The 24,880-nt window shown below is 35.7% G+C and overlaps 1 protein-coding gene across 4 annotated transcripts in view; it reads left to right on the top strand.

The window, feature by feature from the left end:
* The window catches only part of TBC1D19 (TBC1 domain family member 19), a 141,564-nt gene that overhangs the window by 41,536 nt on the left and 75,148 nt on the right, over window positions 1-24,880 (top strand). For 3 of the 4 annotated variants that reach the window (XM_077880422.1, XM_077880420.1, XM_077880424.1), the window contains 5 exons: window positions 7,663-7,737; window positions 8,940-9,003; window positions 10,208-10,254; window positions 13,857-13,967; window positions 18,364-18,436. In XM_077880422.1, the coding sequence (XP_077736548.1) occupies window positions 7,663-7,737; window positions 8,940-9,003; window positions 10,208-10,254; window positions 13,857-13,967; window positions 18,364-18,436 (370 nt within the window). Of the gene's footprint in view, window positions 1-7,662; window positions 7,738-8,545; window positions 8,625-8,939; window positions 9,004-10,207; window positions 10,255-13,856; window positions 13,968-18,363; window positions 18,437-24,880 lie in introns of all 4 variants that reach the window. The other variant, XM_077880425.1, reaches the window with a different exon arrangement.

Here is a 24,880-nt window from a genome sequence, read left to right as displayed (position 1 = left end):
TGAAAAATCTATTTTCTGAGGGCCAGCTCGGATGACATCTTTCCTCTATGATAGTTATCACCCCTGTTGAAAAGGTTTTCTTTCTCTTTTGGACTCTTGCAGCACAGTGTCATTTTATGGTTCTTATCACAAATTGCATTCTATTATAGCAATTTCTGTGTACATCTTTTTGACTTTTGTTATAAGCCTCTTGGAAACAAAACAATTTTAAAACATTTTTATATACCTATTACATCCAGCATACTGCCTTTATGTAGCAAGAACTTAGGAAGTTTATGTCAAATTAATAGTGTCCTTGAAAGAAAACCTGAGCATAAGTAGTTGTAATGTAAGGTAGAAAGTGCTATGTGCTATGGGGGAGGCAGCTAAAACATTCTTTAGGAGCACTAGGGAGGACCTGGGCATAGGTGGTGCCTTATTAAGTTGTTCTTTGCCCTTTACAATAAAAAAGAACCTTTAAAAAATCCAGTTAGTAAAAAAAAAAAAAAAATCCAGTTAGTATTTCCTTCCCCTTTTATTCAGTAAAACAGGTCAGAAGAAAATATTTTGGAACTGGAGCCTGGAAAATTTTGATTTTTTTTTTTTTCCTATTAAAGTCTCATGAGTTATTTGAACTTCACTTAGCTCTTGAGTTGGGATGTGAATCAACTCTCTGCAGTTGTTATTCAATTTTCTGGGCTGATGAGAGAAAGAGGTTTCTCATACTGCATCAGCATTTCCCAGAGTATTTTCTGCTGAATACTAGCCCTGAGAGATGCTCCACAAAAAAGGGTTCCATGGACAAATAAGTTTGGAAATTGAGGCCCACACTGCTTTCTTCTTGGTGGATCACAGTTTATTTATTTAAAAATTTGTGTTATTTATTCGTATTTGTTTTTATTGTAGTCTACACAGTATTACATTAGTTTCAGGGTTTCAGGTGTACAGCATAGTCTCAGGTGTACCTCATAGTGATTTGATGACTGTACATTATGCTGTGTTTACCACAGTGTAGCTGCTATTTGTCATCCTATAGTGCTATGAGTCTCACTATATTTCCAGTGTTGTGCCTTTCATTCATAGAATCACTATTTTATGACTTTTTAATGGACTCGATTTTTTTAAAGATTATATTTATTTATTTGATGGAGCGCGTGCGTACACAAGTGCACAAGCAGGGGGAGCTACAGAGGGAGAAGGAGAAGCTGACTCCCCGTTGAGCAGTGAGCCAGATAGGGGCTCAATCCCGGGACCTCGAGATAATGACCTGAGCCAAAGGCATTTGCTCAACTGACTGAGCCACCCAGGCACCCCTGGACTTGATTTTTTATAAGACTTTCAGATTTACAGAAGAATTGAGAAGATATTGTAGAGTTTCCATAGATTCCATACCTAGTCTCCCCTATAATTAACATCTTAAATTAGTGTGATACATTTGTTAAAATTAGCAAACCAACATTAATACGTTATTATTAGCTAAAGTTCGTATTTTATTTGTATTTCCCTAGTTTTAACCTAGTGTCCTTTTTTTGTTCCAAGATCCCATCTAGGATACCACGTTACATTTGGTTGTCATGTCTCCTTAGGCTCCTCTTGGCTATGACAGTTTCTCAGACTTTCCTTGTTTTTGATGACCTTGACAGTTTTGAGAAGTACTGGTCAGCTATTTTGTAGACTATCCCTTTGTTGGAATTTGTCTGATTTTTTTCTCATGATTAGACTGAGGGATTTCTTGGAGGAAGACCATTGATAAAAAGTGCCATTTATGTTCATCACATCATATCAGGGCGTATACTATCCACATGGTTTATCACTATTGATGTTGATCTGGATCACCTGGCTGAGGTAGTATTTATGAGGTTGCTCCACTGTGAAGTCACTCTTCATCCCCACCCCCTTGTATACTGTACTTTTTGGAAGGAAGTCATTATTTATGGTTCACACATAAGGTGAGACAGTTATGCTTCACCTCCTTGAGGTGGGGGTCTACAGAAATTATTTGGAATGTTTCTGCATGGAAGAGTTGTTTACCTCCCTCCAGTTATTTGTTATATCATTGGATTCATGGATTTTTTTTTTATATACTTTGGGTTTTAGTTCAATACTACTTAATTTTGTTGAACACAGTTTATTTTGGCATGTTAAGGGCTCTGAGATGTTTAAAGATATTGCAGTAAAGATATTGTTTAATTTAGTTTAATCCAGTGTTCAAACTTATGTGACTGAAACCCTGTTTCCATGTAAAATATTTGGGGAACTACTTTGCTACACCTTTTAGAGAAAGAGTATTTGAAGAAACTGATATACAATGTGTGCTTAAATATAAGTATATGAATTTTCTTGTGAAATAGTACTAGTAAGTACATAGAGCTCTAATTATGTGCCAGGTACCATTCTAATGCTTAACAAGTATTTACTCATTTAATATTCATGACAAGCCTATGAAGCATGTTACTCTTAGAATCTTAGATAGGTCCAGTTTCACAAAACTAGTAGGTGGAAAATTTGGAATTTCAACCTGGAAAGTCTGACTCTATTATCTGTACTGCTTGAGATATTCAGCCTGGTTCTCTATCTACTCCAGTAATACTCAAATTCAAGATTTGCTCTGTGGTTAAATTTGTGTAGTTCTCTGTCAATCTAGTAACCTAAATAAAAATGAAAATTTTGATAGTTTTATGTGACTGTAATTCTCATCCTCTTCCTAATTGATCTTTCTGCCTTCTGTTTTGTCACTCTATGTCTTAAAACTTCCCAGACTTTTAGGAGGTTCCTGGGCGGCTCAGTTGGTTAAGTGTTTGACTCTTGTTTTGGCTCGGGTCATAATCTCATGGTCTGATATCCAGCCTTGCATTGGGCTCCATGCTCAGTAAGGAGTCTGCTTGAGATTCTCTCTCTTTCCCTCTCCCTCCCCTTGTTCAAGCTCATATGCATATTCTCTCTCTCTCAAATAAATAAAATCTTTTTTAAAAACCCCAAAACTTCCCAGACCTTTAGTAGGATGCAGCTGCAACTTCTCATTTTTGCTTACAAAACTATAAATGATCTTGCTCCTTTTTACCATTCAGGTCTTATCTTGCATCCTCACACTGTTCCTCCCCATCCTGCCACTCCCCTGCCCACTTTCACACACATATACCTTCTCTGTCTAATTGTACTTGACTTCCTTCTCTTGTTCCAGCAGGAGAACTGTTGCTCATGCCGTTGCTTCTACCTGAAACTGCCTCCCCACAAATCTCACATATTCTGGCCAACTTCTGCACATTCTTGGGTATTATATTACATGATGGTTTCTTTAGGAAGGCTTTCTGACCCTGAGATCTCAGATTCTCAGGTCCTTTTTCTTTGTCTCCAATTCTCTATCCAGGAGGCCCCTGTACTTCCTACTGCAGTACTTGGGTTGTCTGGATTATCATTGAGACAATGCCATTTCTGTGATGCAGGGCCACTGTCTCTCCTTTCACAGCTGTACCTTCAACATCTGGCTTGCCTCATGGCAAATGCTCAGCAGATATTTTTTTTTAAAGGATGGATGAATTGAGTAAATAAAAAATAGCAAATGTACCCTCTTAGAAGATATTCACACCCTTTTTCCTATTAATTTCACTTTTAGAACCTTATCTAAAGGGAAGAATTAGAAAACATAGAAATTTATGTTCATGATAATATTAAAACTTTTTAAAGAATCTAAATGAATAACAGTAGGACTTGCATATATATAGCATGATATCTCCAAAAGACAATGTTATACAGCTTCAAAATGTTATTTTTGAAAAAAAAAACAAAAAACAAAAATAAAACCCAAAAAACAAAATGTTATTTTTGGAAGCATATAATGAAATGAGAAAGCGTATACAATATAATCTTACATGGAAAAAGCAAAATATAAAACAGTACAATTCCACTCTAATTAGATATATATATATGTATACAGAAATGTGTATCTCAATTGCATGCACACATACATAGAAAAACTTAAGAGAACAAAGTACTAGCAGTGGTTATTTTTGGCTGATGGAAATTTATGGATACTTATTGATTATTCTATTCTTTACATACTGTTCTTTTTTCCAAATTATCTTGAATAAATGTATTACTATTATAACCAGAGAATTACTAAAAGCTTTTTTCTTTAGATAGCTGGATTATAACTATTTTGCTTTCTTTTTTTTCAGAGTGAAGGAAATAATTTTTAATTTTATAATTTCATAGTTTTTACATGCTAAATTATATGACTTTTTAAGACTTCTTACTTTCATTGTTAGGAAAAAAAGTAGCAAGGCAATAGCTAATACCCAGTTAGAGATTTCAATACAGTTATGATTCTTTTTTAAGTTTTTTGCTTCCCGTGGCTTAGAAATTACCTTATTTATAAAACTCTGAAATCCTTTAACTTAATACCATAGATTCCAATTATTAGGGAAACTGATTTGAAGGCAACAGTAATTTCATTTGGAGAGGATGTGGGTTTGGGTAAAAGGTAATGTCTTCCTATTAAACACTTTAAATGTAAAAGGCCATTCATTTTTCTTTTAAATAACATTTTAAAGCTTTATTTATTTCATAAGTCTTTGCGTAGGAACCATTATTTCCTTTGTATCTTTTATTAGTGCTCTCTCTTTTCTCAATAGTTTATTTGCCACTTCCATTTTTTCTATGTGCGCTAAACATGTATTGACATTTTAATTTAAATAATAGCTTGAGACCATGACTTTTTGAGCATTTATTTTTGAGACTCTGGGCTTGTTTTAGTCACTTCTACAGATAGAGCTTGAGAAAAGTTAAGTATTTATAAAACTGGATTTGAAGTAGATCCATCATGTTCATCTTGTCCAACCTCAGGAGTCCATCTCCTTTTGCTTGAGTACTTCTGGAATCAGAGAGCTCACAATTTCACTAACTTAAGCCGTTTTGGTTAAGCCTTTCTACTTGTTGGAAAGTTTCTTTCTTGTATTAAAATGGCCCTATGCTCCTTATACCATTTACTCACTGGTCGTAGTTTTGTGCTTGGCACGTAGAAAGCACTCCATACACGTCAGTCAGTGTGGCAGTAAGTAAACAAACAAATAAATACCCCTAAGTTAAGATTAGAGTTCTTCAGGGAACCTAAAGGATGACCCAGGTTGCCAGCGACTACTTTCTTCATCTTGGATTTCCCTTCATTGTTAGGAAATTCTATTCCTCTTTCTGATGTTTATAGAAATGACTTCCCAGACTACCCAAGGTTTCTATGGAAATAACCTCTCTGATCATCTGACTGAAGTTTTGTTGTTTTTTAAGATTTTATTTATTTATTCATGAGAGACACACAGAGAGAGAGGCAGAGACATGGGCAGAGGGAGAAGCAGGCTTCTTGCAGAGAGCCCGATGCGGGACTCGATCCCAGGACCCTGGGATCATGACCTGAGCAGAAGGCAGACACTCAACCACTGAGTCACCCAGGTGTCCCTTGACTGAAGTTCTTGTAGGGGATACCTTGGGAAAGCCCTCAACCTTGGCATTGTGTCATAAATATGGAAGAGGGAATGGAGAAATGCAAATCATTGAAGTTACTTTCCTTTCAATATTTTTTAGACTTTTAAAAGAAGTGGTATGTATTCTATTAACAACTAGAAGTTTTGACATACCCAGCTTCCTGTTTCCTCATTTATTCTTTTATGCTCTTTCCATGTGTGTATGACGTATGGGCTGATAATAGTCCTTGTGAAGTTTTTGAACCTGTCTCATGTTATTTGTGCTGTCTTATCTTCCCCACCCCCATGACAAAAGTGATGTATTTCTCAGAGACAGGGATGCTGTTTTATTCATTTTTAGTGGCATGTGTTTAATAAGTGGTCAGTAAATGTTTGTTGAATCAATATCTTTTCATTATCTGAATTTTCAGCCATAATAGTTCATGTCCCCTGTTCCAGCCACAAGAATCCCAATTTTTCTGAATTTAATATTCTTGGGATACCTGGGTGGCTCAGCAGTTGAGCGTCTGCCTTTGGCTCAGGTCGTGATCCTGGGGTTCTGGGATCAAGTCCCACATCAGGATCCCTGCAGGGAGCCTGCTTCTCCCTCTGCCTGTCTCTGCCTCTCTCTGTATGTCTCTCATGAATAAATAAATAAAATCTTAAAAAAAAAAATAGAGGTGAAGGCCTGAAAGGTGAATAAGATTTATTCAGATAAAGTAAGAATAAGTATGTTGGGGTTGGACACTAGAGCATGGAGAGTATGTTCAGATAAAAAGAGTAATGTATTTAAATATGTGTGTTAAAGAGGAAGCTATGAACAATGACAGCTATATTAAAAGCTATCAATTATTGAATGATTATTATCATTATGTCACTGTTTCAAGCACTTTACATCTTTAATCTTTATAATAACCACATTTTTTAAAGCTTTTTTTTTAAAGATTTATTTATTTAATTGACAGAGTGAGAGACCATAGGCAGGGGGAGCAGCAGAGGGAGAGGGAGAAGCAGGCTCCCCACTGAGCAGGGAGCCCAATACAGGGTTCAATCCCAGGACCCTGGGATCATGACCTGAGCCGAAGGCAGACACTTAACTGACTGAGCCACCCAGGCCCCCCTGGAGCTGCTATTATTATTCTACTTTTATTGACTAGATATAACTGTCCATTATCAATAATGTTATATACGTAGTTTTCCTTTTTTCTCCTCTCTTGATCTAAATTTTGAAGCTTTGGTATTATTTTAGTTTGGTTTCAATGAGTCAAAAGTAGCCTATAGGCATATTTAGTAAAAAGACCAAAAAAATTATGATCATTTAGCTTGGTGTTAAAAAGAATAATTTACTAAAATATGGTATATGTGGATAATCAATTTTTGACTATTTAAAGAACTTTTTATTTCAAGTTTAAAAGGGATATAAGAGATAGAAAAGAAGGTAATGCTGGAAAAAAAACCCCAAAAAACAAGACAAATCCAGATTGGTAACACATTCTAAAAGATAGGTGGCCTGGACTCCTCAAAAAGCCAATATCATGAAAAAGAAAAGGACAAAGGACTCTAGATTCAGCTACAGGGGAAGAGACATAACAACCAAATGTAATATAATGCTTACATTTTTAGTGGATTGTGGATTAAAAAAAAAACTGTAAAAATTATTTGGGGACAAATGGAAAAGTTTGATGGTAGACTAAGTATTAGATGATATGAAATATTACTGCTCATTTTCTTAGGTGTGATAGTGGTATTGTGGTTATGTAGGAGAAAGTTCTTGTTAGAACATTCATGCTGAGGTATTTAGGACTGAATATAATAGTTCCTATAAAGCTTTATTTTTGCTAGGTTATTAATGAGATTTTTGAGTATCAAACATTTACAAAATGTTTAAATGTAATTTACCTTTTTATTATCTGCTATTTTTTCTTACAATGTTTATCACTGTATGATTTCCTTCTTTTTTTTTTAATCTGTCCTCATTGCCATCTTCCCTTAGAACATCAGTTCTATGAGGACTGAGACTTTCTGTTCATGACTTACTTCACAGCACTAAAGATAGTATCTGCACATAGTAGGTGGTGATCAATATTTGTTGGGTGAAATAATAATAAAGGAAGATAACCAGTCTCAACCAACCTCAGCATTTCTATATAACTCATAATTTATTTAATTTTTAAAAATTAGTTTTGGTATTGTTAATCAGAACAATAATAAATTGTTCTTTATATTTCAGGGAAGTTGGGAAAAAAGAATTTTGAAGAGTTTAAATAGTATGTGCACTGAACTGAGTATCCCATTGGCACGAAAGGTACTTTTAACATTTAAGCCTTTTATTGTGAATCAAATACTAGAAATTCAATGAAGTTGTAACTGCTAGGCAGATTTATCTTGTTGTTTTTTTTAACCAGTGTATCAGTTTGTTTTGAAACAAAAATCTATAAAAGGCCAATTACATCGATGTATTCTATTTATATTTCTATTACGAATGCTGTGATGTTTTTTTGTAAGGAACATATCTTGAGAATAAATAAAAATATAGGAGATAATCTACATACAGGTTCTTTAGAGATTTGGCTATAAAAGTTATATGTGTTACAAATGCACTGTAGGTATCTTAATTATCTTCGGTCTCCTTATTTTTGGTTAATTAGCACAATAAGCATATTTTTAAAATTAGTGATGGAGTTTGGGCATACTATCACTTTGCAATAGCCAGTATGGTACCATCTTTCAGTGTTAACATAGAGAATGGAAAGATGGTTTGTCATCTCTGTTGTTGAACTATTTAGTTCTAATAGTACTATTGTTAGAGCTAGTTCTCAACATTTATCTGTCACTATGGGCTTTGAGTGGGGAGAGGTAAAAAGGGAGAGAAAAGCCATTTGAGGAATGCTCTGGATTCTTTTTGAATAGGAGAAAACAAATTTCTCTTCACTTTATTGTTGCTACTATGCTATTTATTCTTTCCTGTTAGACAGGATATAGTGGATGAACTTTGGATAATACCCAAGGACAAGTCACTGAAGGCACCAGAAGGATGGTGTAAAAAACAGATAAATTTATATGGAAAACTGTCTAAATATGTAGTATTGTGTAATATACTGTCTTTCATATAGGAAGCTGATGCTACTGACTCACAGTCACACTCTCTTGGCCAGTCCCCCTTGCGATGCATTTCTGAGATTGCTGAATGGGGTAAGAGATGTAGTATGTGGCTGAGGAGCAGGTTTTCTTTGTGAAATTTACTGGCCAGTATTGATCATTTACCTTCTTTTCTTGGACTCATTAGCACCATATTCTAATTGAGCCATTGAGACTAGATATAATATAATAGTTAAATAACAATAATTTAAGAGTAATTCCAAAAAAAGTTCACCATATGTAGTGAAATTATTTCTACTTATATTATGGTAGCTTATTCAAACTTTTGGATAAGTTATTGGTTCTTATTTTTCAGCTGCATTGCTAAACCTCACAAAATGAAACCAATTTTAAAATTACCTTTTTTAGAGGCCAGTTGGAGAACAGAAAGAACTTCTCAATAAATGGAATGAAATGGGAACTGATGAACCAGGTATATGAACAACGTTTTTAAAAATGTAGCTGTAGGAAAAAAATTGCCTTCTTAATTGCAGATCCATAATAACATTAGCAATTCTTTTGGAAAGAGAGCAGTTTTCCTTTGTCACTAATTACAATCATCTACTTTGTTTGCTTAAATTTCTACCTTGCAGTTTAAAAATTCCTAACTTTGGCTAATGTTTTACATTATTTGGTGAATATTTAAGTCAATTATCCTTTTTTAAAGCAGCATTTGGAAACATTTTTATTAAAAAGTAGATTAAATCTTTCAGTGGATTTCTTAGACTCATAATCAAGGCAAATATTATTCAAACTTTAATTACATTAAGATATTAAAGATAGGCTGAATAGTGAAAAGTTTTGACGCTCCTAAGTATTTTTAAGAATTGATTTTGAAAAAAAATTGATTTATTTTAATGGTTAAAATGGAGTCAGTCAATTTTATAAGCATATAATGAGTGACAACTATCTCATTTTCTATAATAAGTAGATATATATAATTGTTAGGTAGACATGTACATAATGCCTCACCACTCCTCTTTAAAAATAAGCATGGAGGACTAGGCAGGAAATAAGTACGGTACTAGATTTCTCTAGAAAACAATGTGTTATAGAAGTTCAAAAGGGAGAACAGCCAATACAACTAGAAGAATTCACTAAGAAAGTATTATTTATGTTCTATGTACTTTGAAAATTCTCATATAGAACTTTTATGTTATATTAACATTTTTCTTTTTTTTTTTTAAGATTTTATTTATTTATTCATGAGAGACACACACAGAGAGGCAGAGACACAGGCAGAGGGAGAAGCAGGCTCCCCATGGAGAGCCTGATGCAGGACTAGATCCCAGAACCCCGGGATCACGACCTGAGCCAAAGGCAGAAATGCTCAACCACTGAGCCACCCAGGTGTCTTGACATTGTTTCTTCAATTTAATCGAAATTTATTACATATTTATGAAGGAGAGACTCTTAATTTCTTCTAGAATCTAGATTGTGAAGGAAAGGGACTATCTTTTCATTTTTGTCTTCTCACTACTTTAGACAACGTATGACAAATTTTCAATACTCTGCAAAAGTCTGATTTAATCTAGCTACACAGCAACATATCAAAGAATCATTAATATTTATTATTAATAAGCATTCATATGTTATATTAATTGAAATTTTGTTCTAATCTATCTTACTAATTCCAGATTTAAGCCTTTTCAGACCTGTTTATGCACCGAAGGATTTTCTGGAGGTAGGTTATATTGGGTCAATATAGGTATATTAGTAAGGCGGGTGGGGGGGGCAAATGGAAGAAATGATGATATAAGAATATCCCTAGGCAGAGGAATCATCATGTTAAAAGCCTTGCAATCACTGAAGCAGTGGAAAGACATCAGATTTGTGTTCAGAAATAGTTCTTGGAAAATACATTGGAATGTGGGAAGATTAGAGGCGAGAAAATCAATTAGGAAGATTTTGATTAAAAATAGTGACTGTAAATCAGGTAACCTGTTAGCTAGCACATACAGATGTTCAGTGAATCTTTTCCTTTTTTGTCCTTCCCTGTTCCAGTAATCTAGACATGTAAAGTCTAGTCTAAGTCTAAAGTCTAAGACATGTAAAGGATCTGAACCAAAAGAACAGCATTGGAAGTGGAAAGAATTCAACAGATTTGCAAGAGATTTTTAGGAGGATATGGGAAGTGATTAGGTTTGGGGAATATGAGAAAAAGAAAAGGATGATCTGTAAGTGTCTAGATTGGTTAATTGGACAGAGAGGTACCTTGCCCTTGAGGTAGAAAATACAAGAGGAGGAACAGGTCTGTTAGCGAAGACAATGAGCTTAGTGAAGTTTGAGAGGCATATGGATCATTAAGTGAAACTCGTTACTGGGCAGTTAGAACTCACTAATTATTTTAATTGACCCTTCTTTGATTCTCCTCTTTCTTTTGTACCTTACACATAATCTATGAGCAAATCCTGTCATCTTTACCTTCAAAATTTATCCAGAATCATCCACTTCCTCTCACTACCACTCCTACGTCCATGGTTCAAGCTCTCATCTCTTGTCTGGATCACTATAGTAACGTCCTAACCCATCTTACTCCTTCACCCTTGCCCACCAAGAATCTGTTCTCAGTGCAGTTCCCAGGAGAAGGCCCTTTAAGTACCATTCCAAGTAAACCACTCTTCTGGTGTCCAGCGGCTTCCCATCTCATTCTGCTTAAAAGCCAAACTCATGACAGTGGCGTAAAACACCCTATCTGATCTGATACCCCTTTATCTCTCTGAGTTCATTTCCTATAACTCTTCCCTGCTTTGTTCTATTCCAGCTTCTTTAGCCTCTTTGCTTTTCCCTGGCTTCCTCCCATTGACGGCCTTTGCTTTTTGTTTTCTTTGCGCACAGTGCTTTTTCCTTAGATACTTACTGCACATTCCCTCATTCCTTATGTCTTTGCTTTAAATGTCATCTTCTCACCCCCCCCCCAGCCCCCTGCTTAGAACTCCTTTTAGCCTTTTCCTACTTTGCTTTTCTTCATAGCATTCATCATTATAGAACATTCTCTTTTTCTGTTTTGCTTATGGCCTGCCTTCTCCTATTATATGGAAGGTCCACGAGGGCAAGAGCTTTTCTTTCTATTTTGTCCACTGCTACAGCAATTACAGAGTCAGATAATTGAAAAGACTCACAGGACTTCATAGGATATAACCACAGAAGGCTTTTATTTCAGCAAGAGAAAGAAAGCACATAAAGATAAAAAGAGATCCAAACTTCCTGGCAAAGCTCCTTTCTCAGTGGCAGAGTACATGCTTTATCTTTGGGTTTTGAACTGCCAAGATACAAGTGAGAAACACTGGCCTTGGGAGTTGAGGCACAAGATTCCCAACGGGTCTTTTATACCCCCACTGGTGGATCAGATGAAACCAGCAATCTGTACATTTTCAAAACTGACATGAACTGCCTCCAGGGGACATTAAATAGCACAGTATACATAACTAGTTAGTGTACCTCATCCCATCTTGGCCAAGCGTCACTGCCGGACATCCAGGTGTCCCTGGAGATAAATGTGTAGCTGCCACAAACCAGCTGCAAGTTAACTGCTCTATCTCCAACAGGTAGAATAGTGCTTAGCACATAGTTGCTCAATAGATAGGTATTGATTTCTTATTTATAGAAATGAAAGAATGAATGAATCTTTCATATTTTCTTTTCTGAACTGTTGTCTCTGATACTAGTTTGTCAGCATAAAACATGGTTGATGCTTGAATAACACAGGAGTTTTGATACTCTGCATAGACAAAAATCCATATATAACTTTTGACTCCCCCAAAACTTAACTACTGATAGCTACTGTCGACTAGAAATCTTACTGATAACATAGTCAATTAACACATAATTTGTATATGTATTATATACTGTACTCTTACAATAAAGTATGCTAGAGGAAAGGAAATATTAAAATCCTAAAGAGGGATCCCTGGGTGGCGCAGCGGTTTGGTGCCTGCCTTTGGCCCAGGGCGTGATCCTGGAGACCCGGGATCGAATCCCACATCAGGCTCCCGGTGCATGGGGCCTGCTTCTCCTTCTGCCTGTGTCTCTGCCTCTCTCTCTCTCTCTCTCTCTCTCTGTGACTATCATAATAAATAAATAAATATTAAAAAAATAAAATAAAATAAAATCCTAAAGAAAAGAAAGCACATTTACGGTATTATACTGTAAAAAGTCTGCATTTCAGTGGACCCATGTAGTTCAAACCTGTGTCGTTCAAGAGCCAACTGTACTGTCTCCTTTTTTTCTTTTTAGAGAAAGAGATACCAAGTCGGGGAGGAGGGATGTGAGGGGCAAAGGGAGAAAGAGAAAGAGAATCTTAAGCAGGTTCCACTTTCAGCATTGATCCTTATACAAGGCTCGATCTCAGGACCCTGAGATCATGACCAGAGCTGATACCAAGAATGGGATGCATAGCTCACTGGGCCACCCAGGCACCCCAACTGGGATCTCCTTTTAACTCTAAAGAGAAGTTAGTTTGGACGGAAACTGCCTTTATGGTGATGGGATTATTTTTCTTAGCTTGCTAAAGATTTCTCCCAAACTCTTCACTTTTTTAGTACTTAAGGTCTGAAAGTTCATGTAATTTTTGTGTTTTCTCTTTAATAATCATAACATTCTGTTTCCTTCAGGCCTGTTGATGAATTGATCCTTTTTTTCTGTTATAAACAGTACTTCATTGACATTTTGCACTATCTTTGCAAACATCTTAATTATTTCTATAGTCATAGAAGTGCGATTTCTAGATTAAAGGATATGTAAATATCTAAGACTTTTTTATCTTTAATTCTGAAAGTATATATACTTTCAGCAATCTTTCTTGTTAGCTTGGCTTCTGAATTTTTTTTTCTTGTGAGTTTGATTTAGAAGCAATACTCTACAATATTATTCCACTATCTAAAAATGTTGTCAGTAGCTGTTTTTAAAAGAGCTACAGCTGATTCTAAAACTCCCTGGCAAATGTTACAATCAAGCAATTTTAATTTTTCTGTTACCTTCTCTGGTTAAATATTATAATCAAACAGTTTTCTTTATTACCATTGAAAGGTTTTTCATTTTAATTAAATTCTTAACTTTTTAGACTTTCATATGGTAGATCATCAGTGGAAATATTAAATTTAAAGCATGTTTATGGTATTTTAACATTTCAGTACAATTTTATGGTATTTTAGAATGCAATTAAAGTATATGCATAGCCCCAATGGTTTTTAATTTTGATTATACACCAAGAATATCATTGCTAATTTTATAAGTGTAAACATCTTATAAAGAAACTAACCAATTTTGTTGGATTTGTTTTTAAAGGTGTTAATTAATCTTCGCAACCCAAATTATGAAAATGGTGATTCTCTTAGTTTCAGGACTCATTTGGGTTTAATCCAAGTTCCTCTGAAAGTAAAAGACATCCCTGAATTGGTAAGTGTATAGTCATTCAAAATATTACATATTTTAGAAGACACTATTAGAAAAATATTCTAGTGCAGCAAGCAACAAGGACTGTCTGCTCATTAAATGAAGTGAAATGTTTCTATTGTAAACATACAGAGTGGGTTACTTTGCTAGTAGGACTAAAGATGAGCTCTCATGGACCTATATAAATGCTTTTTCTTTTTTTCTCATTTTAATCAACAGCATAGATTTATAAGACAGTTTGTTGAGATTCAGGTGTGTGATATATGGCAATAAAACTCATTGAAGCAACTTGTGAATTTTATTAAAAAATTTTAAGGAATGTTCATTTTATTTAATTCAACCAGCCTTTTATTAAGCTTAACCAAATGAGGCACTGAGGAAGATAAAGGGAAAGGAAGATGTGGGAGAGATTGTCTTTGTTCTGGAAACTGTCACATTCACACTCATAGGATACAATAGGTTATAACCTGGCATCAGGCTCACTTAGATTTGTAGAATAGTACAGGACAGAAAACATAGCATGTCTGTATGTCACATTTTGGTGAGGAAGTTTTAAAACAGCAATTACAGAAAGATGGGGAGAATTCCTGATGGCGGAGTTAAGAAATTATCACTCCCTTTCTTGCTAATCACCCCAAAGCAAAAAGGAGCACAAAACTATAAATACTATCTTTGGTGAAACTAGGAAACAGCTTATAACTCTGTTAATATATTCAGCTGGAGAGCTGGTAGGAAGATGATAACTGACTTAAACACAGAAGAAGATCAAGCCCATATGCCTCTCTCTGGAAGATGGGAGGAACAGATAAGAGGCATACCAATAATCAATTTATCTTCATCTCTGTATGTACCTTTTTTTTGCTCTGCCTTATTTTGCTGGAGCTAGATCTTACAAACACTCCTCTTTTGCTAACTGGCTTAATGTTAGGGTTTATCAGTTGAGGGTTAGGGTTTGGGGGGCCTGCAAGACCATAACAGGAGAAAAGGCCTTCCCTTCCTGGATCCTATGTTCAGAAGGCAGCAGATCAGCTGCGGAACCAGCTAAGATTGTACCCTCTGGCAAATTTCTTCACCCACCCTCTCTAACCCCCATGCACATTCCTGGGGCAGCCATTCTTTATCCTTAAGAGACTGAATCTCATGGAATCTGAAAAAGAAAACAAACAAAAACCAGAAATAAACTCACAGATTCAGAGAACAAACTGGTGGTGTCAGAGTGGGGGGATGGGCAAAGTAGGCAAAGGGGATTAAGAGATATAAATTTCCAGTTACAAAATAGATAAATCACAACTCTGAAAAGTGCAGCTTAGAGAATATAGTCGGCTAATAGTGTAATAACTTTGTATGATAACAGATGATAACTACAACTTCTGGTAAGCATTTTGTTAAAAAAAAAAAGTCTGAATCTCAGTCTTGAGGGCAGAGAGCTCTTTCCTGAATTCTTAGTTCCTTCTTGGTTCCTTCTTCATCAGTCTAGAAGTCATAGTTGCTTTCTACATTTGCGAATTCTGTTTTTCCTTGTCACATTTCTATTTTCTGACCAGACACTAATATAAGAAGCAAATTGATTTTCTCCATAGAACTTTGCAAAGGCTCAAGAATTGGAGACACCCCATGTTATAGAAGGTCTTGGTGAACCATAGGCTTAAAAAATGAGACTATGTGAAAGTCTGTATCAGGAGAGAATAGACCCCCAGACTCTTGGCACGTTGCATATTCAGGTGACTTCTCCTTCCCCAGAGACATATTTGTGAGAGAAAAAGAGTCAGAGAGGCTAAGAATTCAGTGACTTCCGATTTAAAGTAGTGCAATACTGAGACACTGTTTTGAAAACAGAGACACTAAGTGAAAGTTGATCAAATGGTGAGACTACTCTCATCATCTCCTGCCTCCATCACTGTGCCTGCTCAGTTCTTTCCCTTCACTGTGCCCGTGCCCAATCCTTGCAGACTCCACTTCCGGGCACTTGTTTATTGCCTCATTCTAAATATGACTGACCAACCTAGGATCTCTAGATACTTGAAATCTTCCAATTTGAAAGGCAGAAGCAAAACTAAAGCGAAAAAATAAAGACAGCCAATTTAGAGAATGCATGCTTACCATGAGCACTAATAATTGTTTCAGTTTTGAAGTTACATTCACACTCACAGGATACAATAGGTTATAACCTGGGATCAGGTTCACTTAGATTTGTATAATAGTATGGGACAGAAAACAAAGCATGTCTGTATGTCAGGCTGAGAGTCCTTACAGCCAACCTCGTGCTACTTCCCAGTCCCAACAAGGAAGGCATGCGATTGGAAGTGACAAAGTAACATAGGCACAACATAGGGAAGTCTTATAGACAATAGGAACTGTTTCTTATGATACACATGAACATAGCTTCCAAGTCCTGTCAAGAGACAACACATCAGGCAACTATGGCCTGTATTTTCCAATAGGTCTTTATAGCCCTATCAGTCTTCCATTTCATTTTTTTTAAAGATTTATTTATTTATTTATGATAGAGAGAGAGAGAGAGGCAGAGACTCAGGCAGAGGGAGAAGCAGGCTCCTCATAGGGAACCCGATGATAGGACTCGATCCCGGGATTCCAGGATCATGCCCTGAGCTGAAGGCAGATGCTTAACCGCTGAGCCACCCAGGCATCCCTGCATGGTTTATTTTAGATTCTGGTTTGTCCATATGAGTATTGAATTTGGTGAGGCTTACTGAGTCATATGACCCTGTAACAGATGGCTTTCAAACCTAGTTCACAATATTGTATAGACTCATCCATGTTAAAAGGACATTTTTTAAATTAACTGAAACTTATTAACTCTAAAGTGAAGTTGTCAACTTATTCCTATTGACTGATTCAGTCATGTAGAGGCAACAGGTTGGATACTAGAGCTCAGCAGGGTGTTCAGTATTTATTGAGCCCCTCTATTCTGTGTCGCTTAGCACAATGCCAGTAGGGTACAAATATGTGCAAGAGACAGCCCTTTCCAGGAACTTTAGGTTAATGGGGAGATGGACAGTAAAAAGATAATTTCGATATGATGTGATCCTGTGCTTTGCTAGAGGTTTATAAAAGGTAATACATATGCAGAGAAAGTTGTTTATATTGGCCTAGAGTATCAAAGAAGGCATCCAAGAAGGCCTAATACCCTGGGTGAGTTTTGAAGGAAATCAGAGATTGGGGCACAGGTCTACTGATACCGAGTGAAAAATAGTACAGAACAGTTAAATAGAAAATGAATGTTCCGAGTTCTGTTTCTACATCTTAACATGTCTTAGCCTAAGCAAAATTCTTCACTATGATTACAGAAGCTAATATTGAAATGTGTCTTGAACCTAAGTCCCTTCTGTAGTAGAGAGGGCAAAACTATTAAATAACCAAATACCTTATCATTAATTCTAATGATTTCAATGAAAGAACAGTATTTAAAATAAGTAGAAGACTGGTTGAAAGCGGAAGAATAACATTAAATTTTTCTTTTTACCTCTTTACTCATTAAAAATTGGAAACATAAATTGAAGTGCTTTCTTAAAGTACAGATAAAAATCAAGTTTAGTTAAAAGTTGAGTGTAACATCAGTTATTTAAAATCGATACAGAAATAAAATGAGTGTGCACGTTAGGCTGGATAACTCTTATGAGGGCACAAATAAATCATTAACTTAAATAATAATACATAATTATGAAAGATTAAAACTAATTCCATTTTTTAAAGAAGAAGGAAGTTTGGTTTTAGCAATTAGAATAATAAAACTGAGGCAAATATTAATAGAAATATTTAATTAGGGAATAAAAATAATGTGAATTATATGGGGAGTTTGTATATTTAAAAAATAACAGACAAACATGATTTTCCCTAGACATTACTAAATAAGTGGAGGAAGTCTGGAGAATAAATCTAATTTATTCTTAGTTTAACAGAACACTTGATCGTCTAATTTTACTTAAAAATTAATTTAACTTGTTTTGGATATTTGCAGTGTTTAGTTGATTTAAAGTGGAATGAAGTCCAGTACCATAGAAAACACAGGTAGAGAATTATGTTGGTAATTTTAGACAATGAATTTAGAAGACAAAATTGATAAATTCTACACATGCTCTGTGTGTGTGTGTGCGTGTGTTTCAGGAATAATTTGAGTGTTATTAGCTCTTTACTCGAAAGTGTAATTACCATGTCTTACTTTACTAATTAGTCTGTTGCTTAAAAATTCAAAATTTTGAACCAATGTATTACTCTTGAAAAGTTCAATAATATATTTTTTTCTTTTTTAGATATTTGAATGAAGCAAAATTCATTTTACTTTGTGATTTTTATTTAAGCTGATGTTTTGAGGAAGCTGATTTTTTTAATATTATGTAGCAAAGTCTGAGATGTATGTTAATCCTGTGTTATTTTCCAGAAAGAATTTTTTGTTGAACTCGGCTTAACTACAGGACAGCTGGGTATAGATGATTCTACACAAGTGCCTCCTGGTGAGTGTTTCTCCCATACGGCATATAATTAATGATAAATGAGAGTGAATTGAAGGCTCATCTTGCCATTTCCAAATTAATCTAGTAACTTTTTTATGTCTGAAAACCAAGCATAGTTTTTTCTTCTTGATTACTGTTAATTATTGAATTGAATTCTGTATGTTGTCATTATCAGAATTCAACTAGATTTTATCTTTTTATTTGAAGGTCTTTAATTTTGAAAAGTCATTAGACATACTTAAGTCACTTTGTTGGCAAAATCATCGCTGGCACCATTCATATTTTCATGTACCGGCCATTATTACCTATTTTTATTACTGTTTGTATCACCAAGTTAATTGTATACTGATATTCTACTTGTATAAACTTAGGCTGTAAAATTAGTGTCTTTTAAATCTTAACCAAACAGAAAATTTCCCTAGCTTTTCTTTTTTTGTGCATAAATACTAAGTTTCTCATAAAAGACTAGATTGATATTTAGCTATGATAAACAAGAAGTAAAAATTGACTTAAAATACAGAAGGCCTAAATTGAAGTGGAATTGTTCTAGTCTTTTCTCCATCACCATCTAGCCCTGTGACTTGGACAAGTCACTTTACATTTTTGGACTAATTTTTTTCTCTGTAAAATAAAGATGTTGGCTATTTCTTATTGTTAATAACAATATAATTATAATTTCTTATTGTTAATAATGTTAATAATAATAAAAATATATAATAAACAGCCACTGAGTACCTATATGTTACATGTGTATTATCTCATTTTAATCCCAGCTGCTCTAGAACGAATGGACTATTACTATTTTAAAAACTTTCTTAATGTATGATGTGTATAGAGAAGTACGGGGGCACCTGCCTGGCTTAGTTGGTAGTGTGTGATTCTTGATCTTGGGTTGTGAGTTTGAGCCCCATGGGTGGGTGTAGAGATTACTTTAAAAAAAAAAAAAAAGGAAAAGTACATGTATCATTGAATTTCTTATGAAGTTTTTGTGAATTTTAAAATTCACACCTTTTAAAATACAACCCAGATCAATAAACCAAAGCTTCCCCATACCCTCTTTCAATCTTCCCTTTTTCAAAGATAACCACTATTCTGATTTCTAGCAGTATAGATTAATTTTGGCAATTCTTGAACTTCATATGAATGGAAGCTAAAATTATGTACCCTTTAATGTTTGACTTCTTTTGTTCCACGTTTGTGAGATTCAGTCATATTGTTGTATGTATTTGTGGGCCTTTTTTTTTTCTTTTTGCATTATAGTGTTCTGTATTAATATACCACACATCTATTTATCCATTCCACTATTGATGAGTATTTGGGAAGTTTCAAGTTTTGGGCTATTACAAATAAGGCTGCTATGAACATCCTAGTATGTTTCTTTTGGTGAGCATATATGTATACTCCTCTGTTGAGTATACACCTGGGAAGACAATTTCTCTCCTGGGGTTTCATAAGTTTGGCTTTGGTAGATAACTTCCAAAGAATTTTCAAAAATTGTAGTACCAGTTTACACTTCTACCAACTAGATATGAGAGTGGAAGTTGACCTTATGTGCTTGCTAATGCTTGATGTATGCCATCCTCTTTGTTGTGGTCATTCTGGTGGTACATAGTAGTACTGCATTATGGTTTTAGTTTTCTAGTATCATGTGAGGTGGAAGTATTACTACCATTTTAAAGTTGAAGAAGTGAGATGTTAAGTAACGTGCCCAAGGCTAGTAAGTGCTAGAACCAAGATTCAAGACTAACCAGTCTGCCTCCAGAGCCTGCTATTATATGCTGTCTGCTTTCCTGACACCTTTGGTAGTCTTTTCTCATTTTATTTTATTTTTGTCTTTTCTTATTTTAAAAGAAAGTATCAGATATCTTATAGAATAAGATATGCTATGGTTTAGATGTTTTTGTCCTTCTGAAATATTTTGAAGTTCTAACCCCCAAGGTGATGGTATTAGGTGAGGCCTCAGAAAAGTGATTAAGTCAAAAGGGTGGTACCATTATGAATAAGATCAGTGCCCTTGTAAAAGAGCTCTTTAGACCTTCTACCATGTGAAGACACAGAGAAAAGTCAGCAGTCTGCAACCCAGAGGAGAGCCTTCACCAGAGCCCAACCATACTGGCACCCTGATCTTGGAGTTCCAGCCCCCAGAACTGTACGAAATAAATTTCTGTTATTTATAACCCAGTCTGTGGGTGTTTTGTGGTAGCAATCTGAACAGAATAAGACAGATGCCTTATATTTCTGTTCATGGCCAGTACCATATATATAACAAAAAGAAAAGGAAATAATAATATAACCTTGAATTATATTTATGTTTCTCACTTTTGAAATAACTCTTAAGAATTGCTTAAAATTATTCTAAGCCCTGTAGTAGCTATGCTTTAGAAAGCCTAATTGTTTTCTTAATCTAGAATGTAATTCTTTCTTCTTTGATTCATTTATAAGACAACAAATGTGAGACCCTGCTAAGGGCCAGGGACTAGTGAACACATAGATGTGACAGTCTTTACTCTTGGGGAAGGTATAGTGGAAAGTAGGATTCAGATAAGAATCAGTGTGGTATTTGCTATTATTACATACAGGGAGCAGTTGGAACAGAGGAAGGAACACTGCATCTGCTAGAGGAGGCTGATAGTCTCTTTAGCTGATGCAGTTGTTTTTACTTTCTACTCCTCAAAGCAAGACTTCTAGATATTGGGTTAAATTGGTGCTTATCCAATGAGATTGATTTCAGTGATACATTACTTGGATTTTTACATGACTTGAGAATTGCTAATCAGCAGTTAGAAAGAAGAATGAGATCATGTATAACTACTTTTGCCTAGAATTCATTATTATTTTTATTTTTTTTAGTCTATGTGGCTTTGGTTAAATTGTAACAGTAATGCTAAGGATTTGAAATGTTGCTAATACTTGTGTTTGGCTAGAGGCAAGTTTCATATTTCTTCTTCTTTTTTTTTTTTTTAAAAGATTTTATTTATTTATTCATGAGAGACCCAAAGAGAGAGGCAGAGGGAGAAGTAGGCTCCCTACAGGGAGCCTGATGTGTGACTCAATCCCTGATCCCAGGATCACACCCTGAGCAAAAAGCAGACGCTCAACTGCTGGACCACCCAGGTGTCCCAAGTTTTATATTTCAGATTAAGTTTATCTTGACTTAAGGCACTATATATCCTTATCTGTAAAAACATGTGTTTCATCAATGCTATTATTCAATTTTCATATTCAAAGTATATTTCCCACTTATTAACTTAACGGCCTTTATATAAAGTAGGAGAAAAATCCTTACCTTTTTAATACAGAATCCTTATTTAAAAATAATTTAAAATTTTATGTGGAATTTAAGAAACAAAACAGTGGAACACAGAAGAAGAGAGAGAAAAAGAAAGCAAGAAATAATCAGAGGGAGACAAACCATAAGAGATTCTTAATCATAGGAAACAAACAGGGGACTTTGCTGGAGGGAAGGGGGTTTGGGGGATGAGGTAACAATGTGATGGGCATTAAGGAGGGCACGTGATGTGATGAGCACTGGGTGTTATACATAGCTGATGAATCACTGACCTCTACCTCTAAAACTAATAATACACTACATGTTAATTAATTGAATTTAAATTTTAAAAATTAAATAATAAAATTTTAAAAGATAATTTAACCTTTCTGCCTGTGGACACTGCCAAGTAAGCATTGTTAAAGTTTCTCCTCCCACCGCCATCATGTCTAAGAGTCTCCAAAAGAGCATGAGCAGCTGTAGAAGCTCTTCATCAGAGGTTTGAACTTTGAAACAACCATTGAAAGTCTGAGGAGCCATTCTGAGCAATGGGGAACACTTACAGACAGTGTGGTAATGAGGGATCCAAACACCAAGCGCTCCAGAGGCTTTGGGTTGGTCACGCATGCCTCATGAAGAAGGTGGATGCAGCCATGAATGCAAGGCCACACAAGGTGGATGGAAGAGTTGTGGAACCAAAGAGGGCTGTCCCAAGAGAAGATTCTCAGGATCCCTGGGTGGCTCAGCAGTTTAGCGCCTGCCTTCAGCCTGGAGTCCCAGGATTGAGTCCCACATCGGGCTCCCTGCATGGGAGTCTGCTTCTCCCTCTGCCTGTGTCTCTGCCTCTCTCTCTGTGCGTCTGTCATGAATAAATAAATAAAATCTTTAAAAAAAAAAAAAAAAGATTCTCAAAGCCCACTTAACTGTGAGAAGGATTTTTGTTGGTGGCATTAAAGAAGACACTGAGGAACATCATCTAAGAGATTATTTTTGAATATGGGGAAAATTGAAGTGATTGAGATCATGACTGACCGAGATGGTGGCACAAAGCAAGGTGTGGCTTCTGTAACATTTGATGACCCTGACTCTGTAGACAAGATTATCACTCAGAAATCCCGTAGTGTGAATGGCCACAAGTGTGAAGTAAGGAAAGCCCTATCTAAGCAAGAGAAGGCCTAGTGCTTCATCCAGCCAAAGAGGTCAAAGTGGTGCTGCAGACTTTGGAGGTGGTTGTGGAGGTGGTTTTGCTGGGAATAACAACGTCGGTCATGGTGGGAACTTCACTGGGCGAGGTAGCTTCGGTGGCAGTGTGGTGGTGGATACAGTGGCAGTGGGGCTGGCTAGGATGGATTTGGTAATGATGGAAGCGACTTTGGAGGTGGTGGAACCTGTCATGATTTTAGCAGTTACAACAATCAATCCTCAAGTTTTGGACCCATGAAAGGAGGACATTCTGGAGGCAGAAGCTCTGGCCCCTGTGGTGATGGAGGCCAATACTTTGCCAAACCCGGAAGCCAAGGTGGCTGTGGTGGTTCCAGCAGCAGCGGCAGCTAGGACAGTGGCAGAAGGTTTTCATTACTGCCAGGAAGCAAAGCTTAAGCAGGAGAGGAGAGCCAGAGAAGTGGCAGGGAAGCTACAGGTTATAACAGGTTTGTGAACTCAGCTCAGCCAAGCACAGGGGTGGCAGGGCCTAGCTGCTACAAAGAAGACGTGTGTTGGGCAGTACTCCTGCGTATGGGCAAAGAACTCGAGGACTGTATTTGTGACTAATTGTATAACAGGTTATTTTCTGTAGAAAGTGTAAAACACTCCAACAAAGGATTTTAATGTAGATTTTTATTTTGTACCCATGCTGTTGATTGCTAAACGTAATAGTCTGATCATGATGCTGAATAATGTATCTTTTAAAAAATAAATAAGTAATTTAAAATTAGACATATTCATTATTCCTACAAACTCATGAATATGCATTATTTTAAATACACCTATACACATGTATGCATACTTACAGTGGAAACTATAAGACTCATGCTAAAAGGATGAGCAAGATCAGCATTGTTTCATAAGCTTTTATGATAAAGGAGGGGGTCGTATGTCTGATATTACTGTCTGAATATACATAATAATCTTATTACAAGGGTTTTTGCTAAATAGAGATTTTCTAGTTTGTTATTTCTAAAAGAAAAAAGCGTCTTTAGTTGGCTCAGCATTTCCATGAAGTGGAAGTGTCTTCCATGAAGTGTTCATCAGATAGATGTCCTGTGAAAAGGGGGGATCTCGCTGCCAAATAAGGTTTGGGAAAGATACACACTGTGTGTTACTGTTAGCCTTAAAGACTGTGAGAAATCCCAAGTAAACTTCTAACTCAGAATCTTCCCAATTCATCTTACCAGAGCACTTTTTTTTTCAAGCAAGATTTATTTGTATAGATGCATTATATAGATCTGTTAATATAGATAAATGTATTAACATAGTTAACAACAACATAACAAGCATTTTTTGAGTTGACGGATTGGAAATTCTGGTTCTGACTTTTTTGGGCTTTGTATTCTTGGACTCGAAAATAGCACCTAAAAAGCAAAATCTTTGTATGTCACATAACTGAATAAATAAATTCTATAAAGAAGTCTCCCTATTTTAATTTCATACTACTTTCATGATAAAGCACTATCATCCAGTAGTGTCATCCACTTGTAAAAGAGACAAGAATTGGCTGACAATGTTTGATTCTTTGGTTATTAAGTCTTGGCAGTAATAGCTAATTAAAATGTGACTGGTATTGTTATTGTATATACAGTCTTTCAAATAAATATATTCAAATACTTTAGTTAGAGAAAATGATCATATGTTGGCAGGAACCCCAAACACTTTACCTGGTCATTGTATAATCTGCCCAACTAATTACTTCATAGCCATTAGGAACATAGTAAACTAAAAGAATAGGGTACTCTAGATCACATATTCTATTTAGTAAAACCAGGTTTATGGATAATTTTTTAAATCTAAAAAAATTAACACTGAAAATATTAACAAATGGAAGGATGAAGTATGGTACCATTTTATGTTTAGCTGGGCTGAACCTGGGGAATCACAGACCACGCTTTTTAGAAAACTGTGTTAAAATTTTAGTCCAGGACGATCTCCTTCTCCCTCAATGCCCAGATCTCACCACCAGC

This window comes from Canis aureus, chromosome 2, assembly GCF_053574225.1.
Source record: "Canis aureus isolate CA01 chromosome 2, VMU_Caureus_v.1.0, whole genome shotgun sequence".
Lineage (NCBI taxonomy): Eukaryota > Metazoa > Chordata > Mammalia > Carnivora > Canidae > Canis > Canis aureus.
This window is presented reverse-complemented; position numbering and strand designations above follow the sequence as displayed.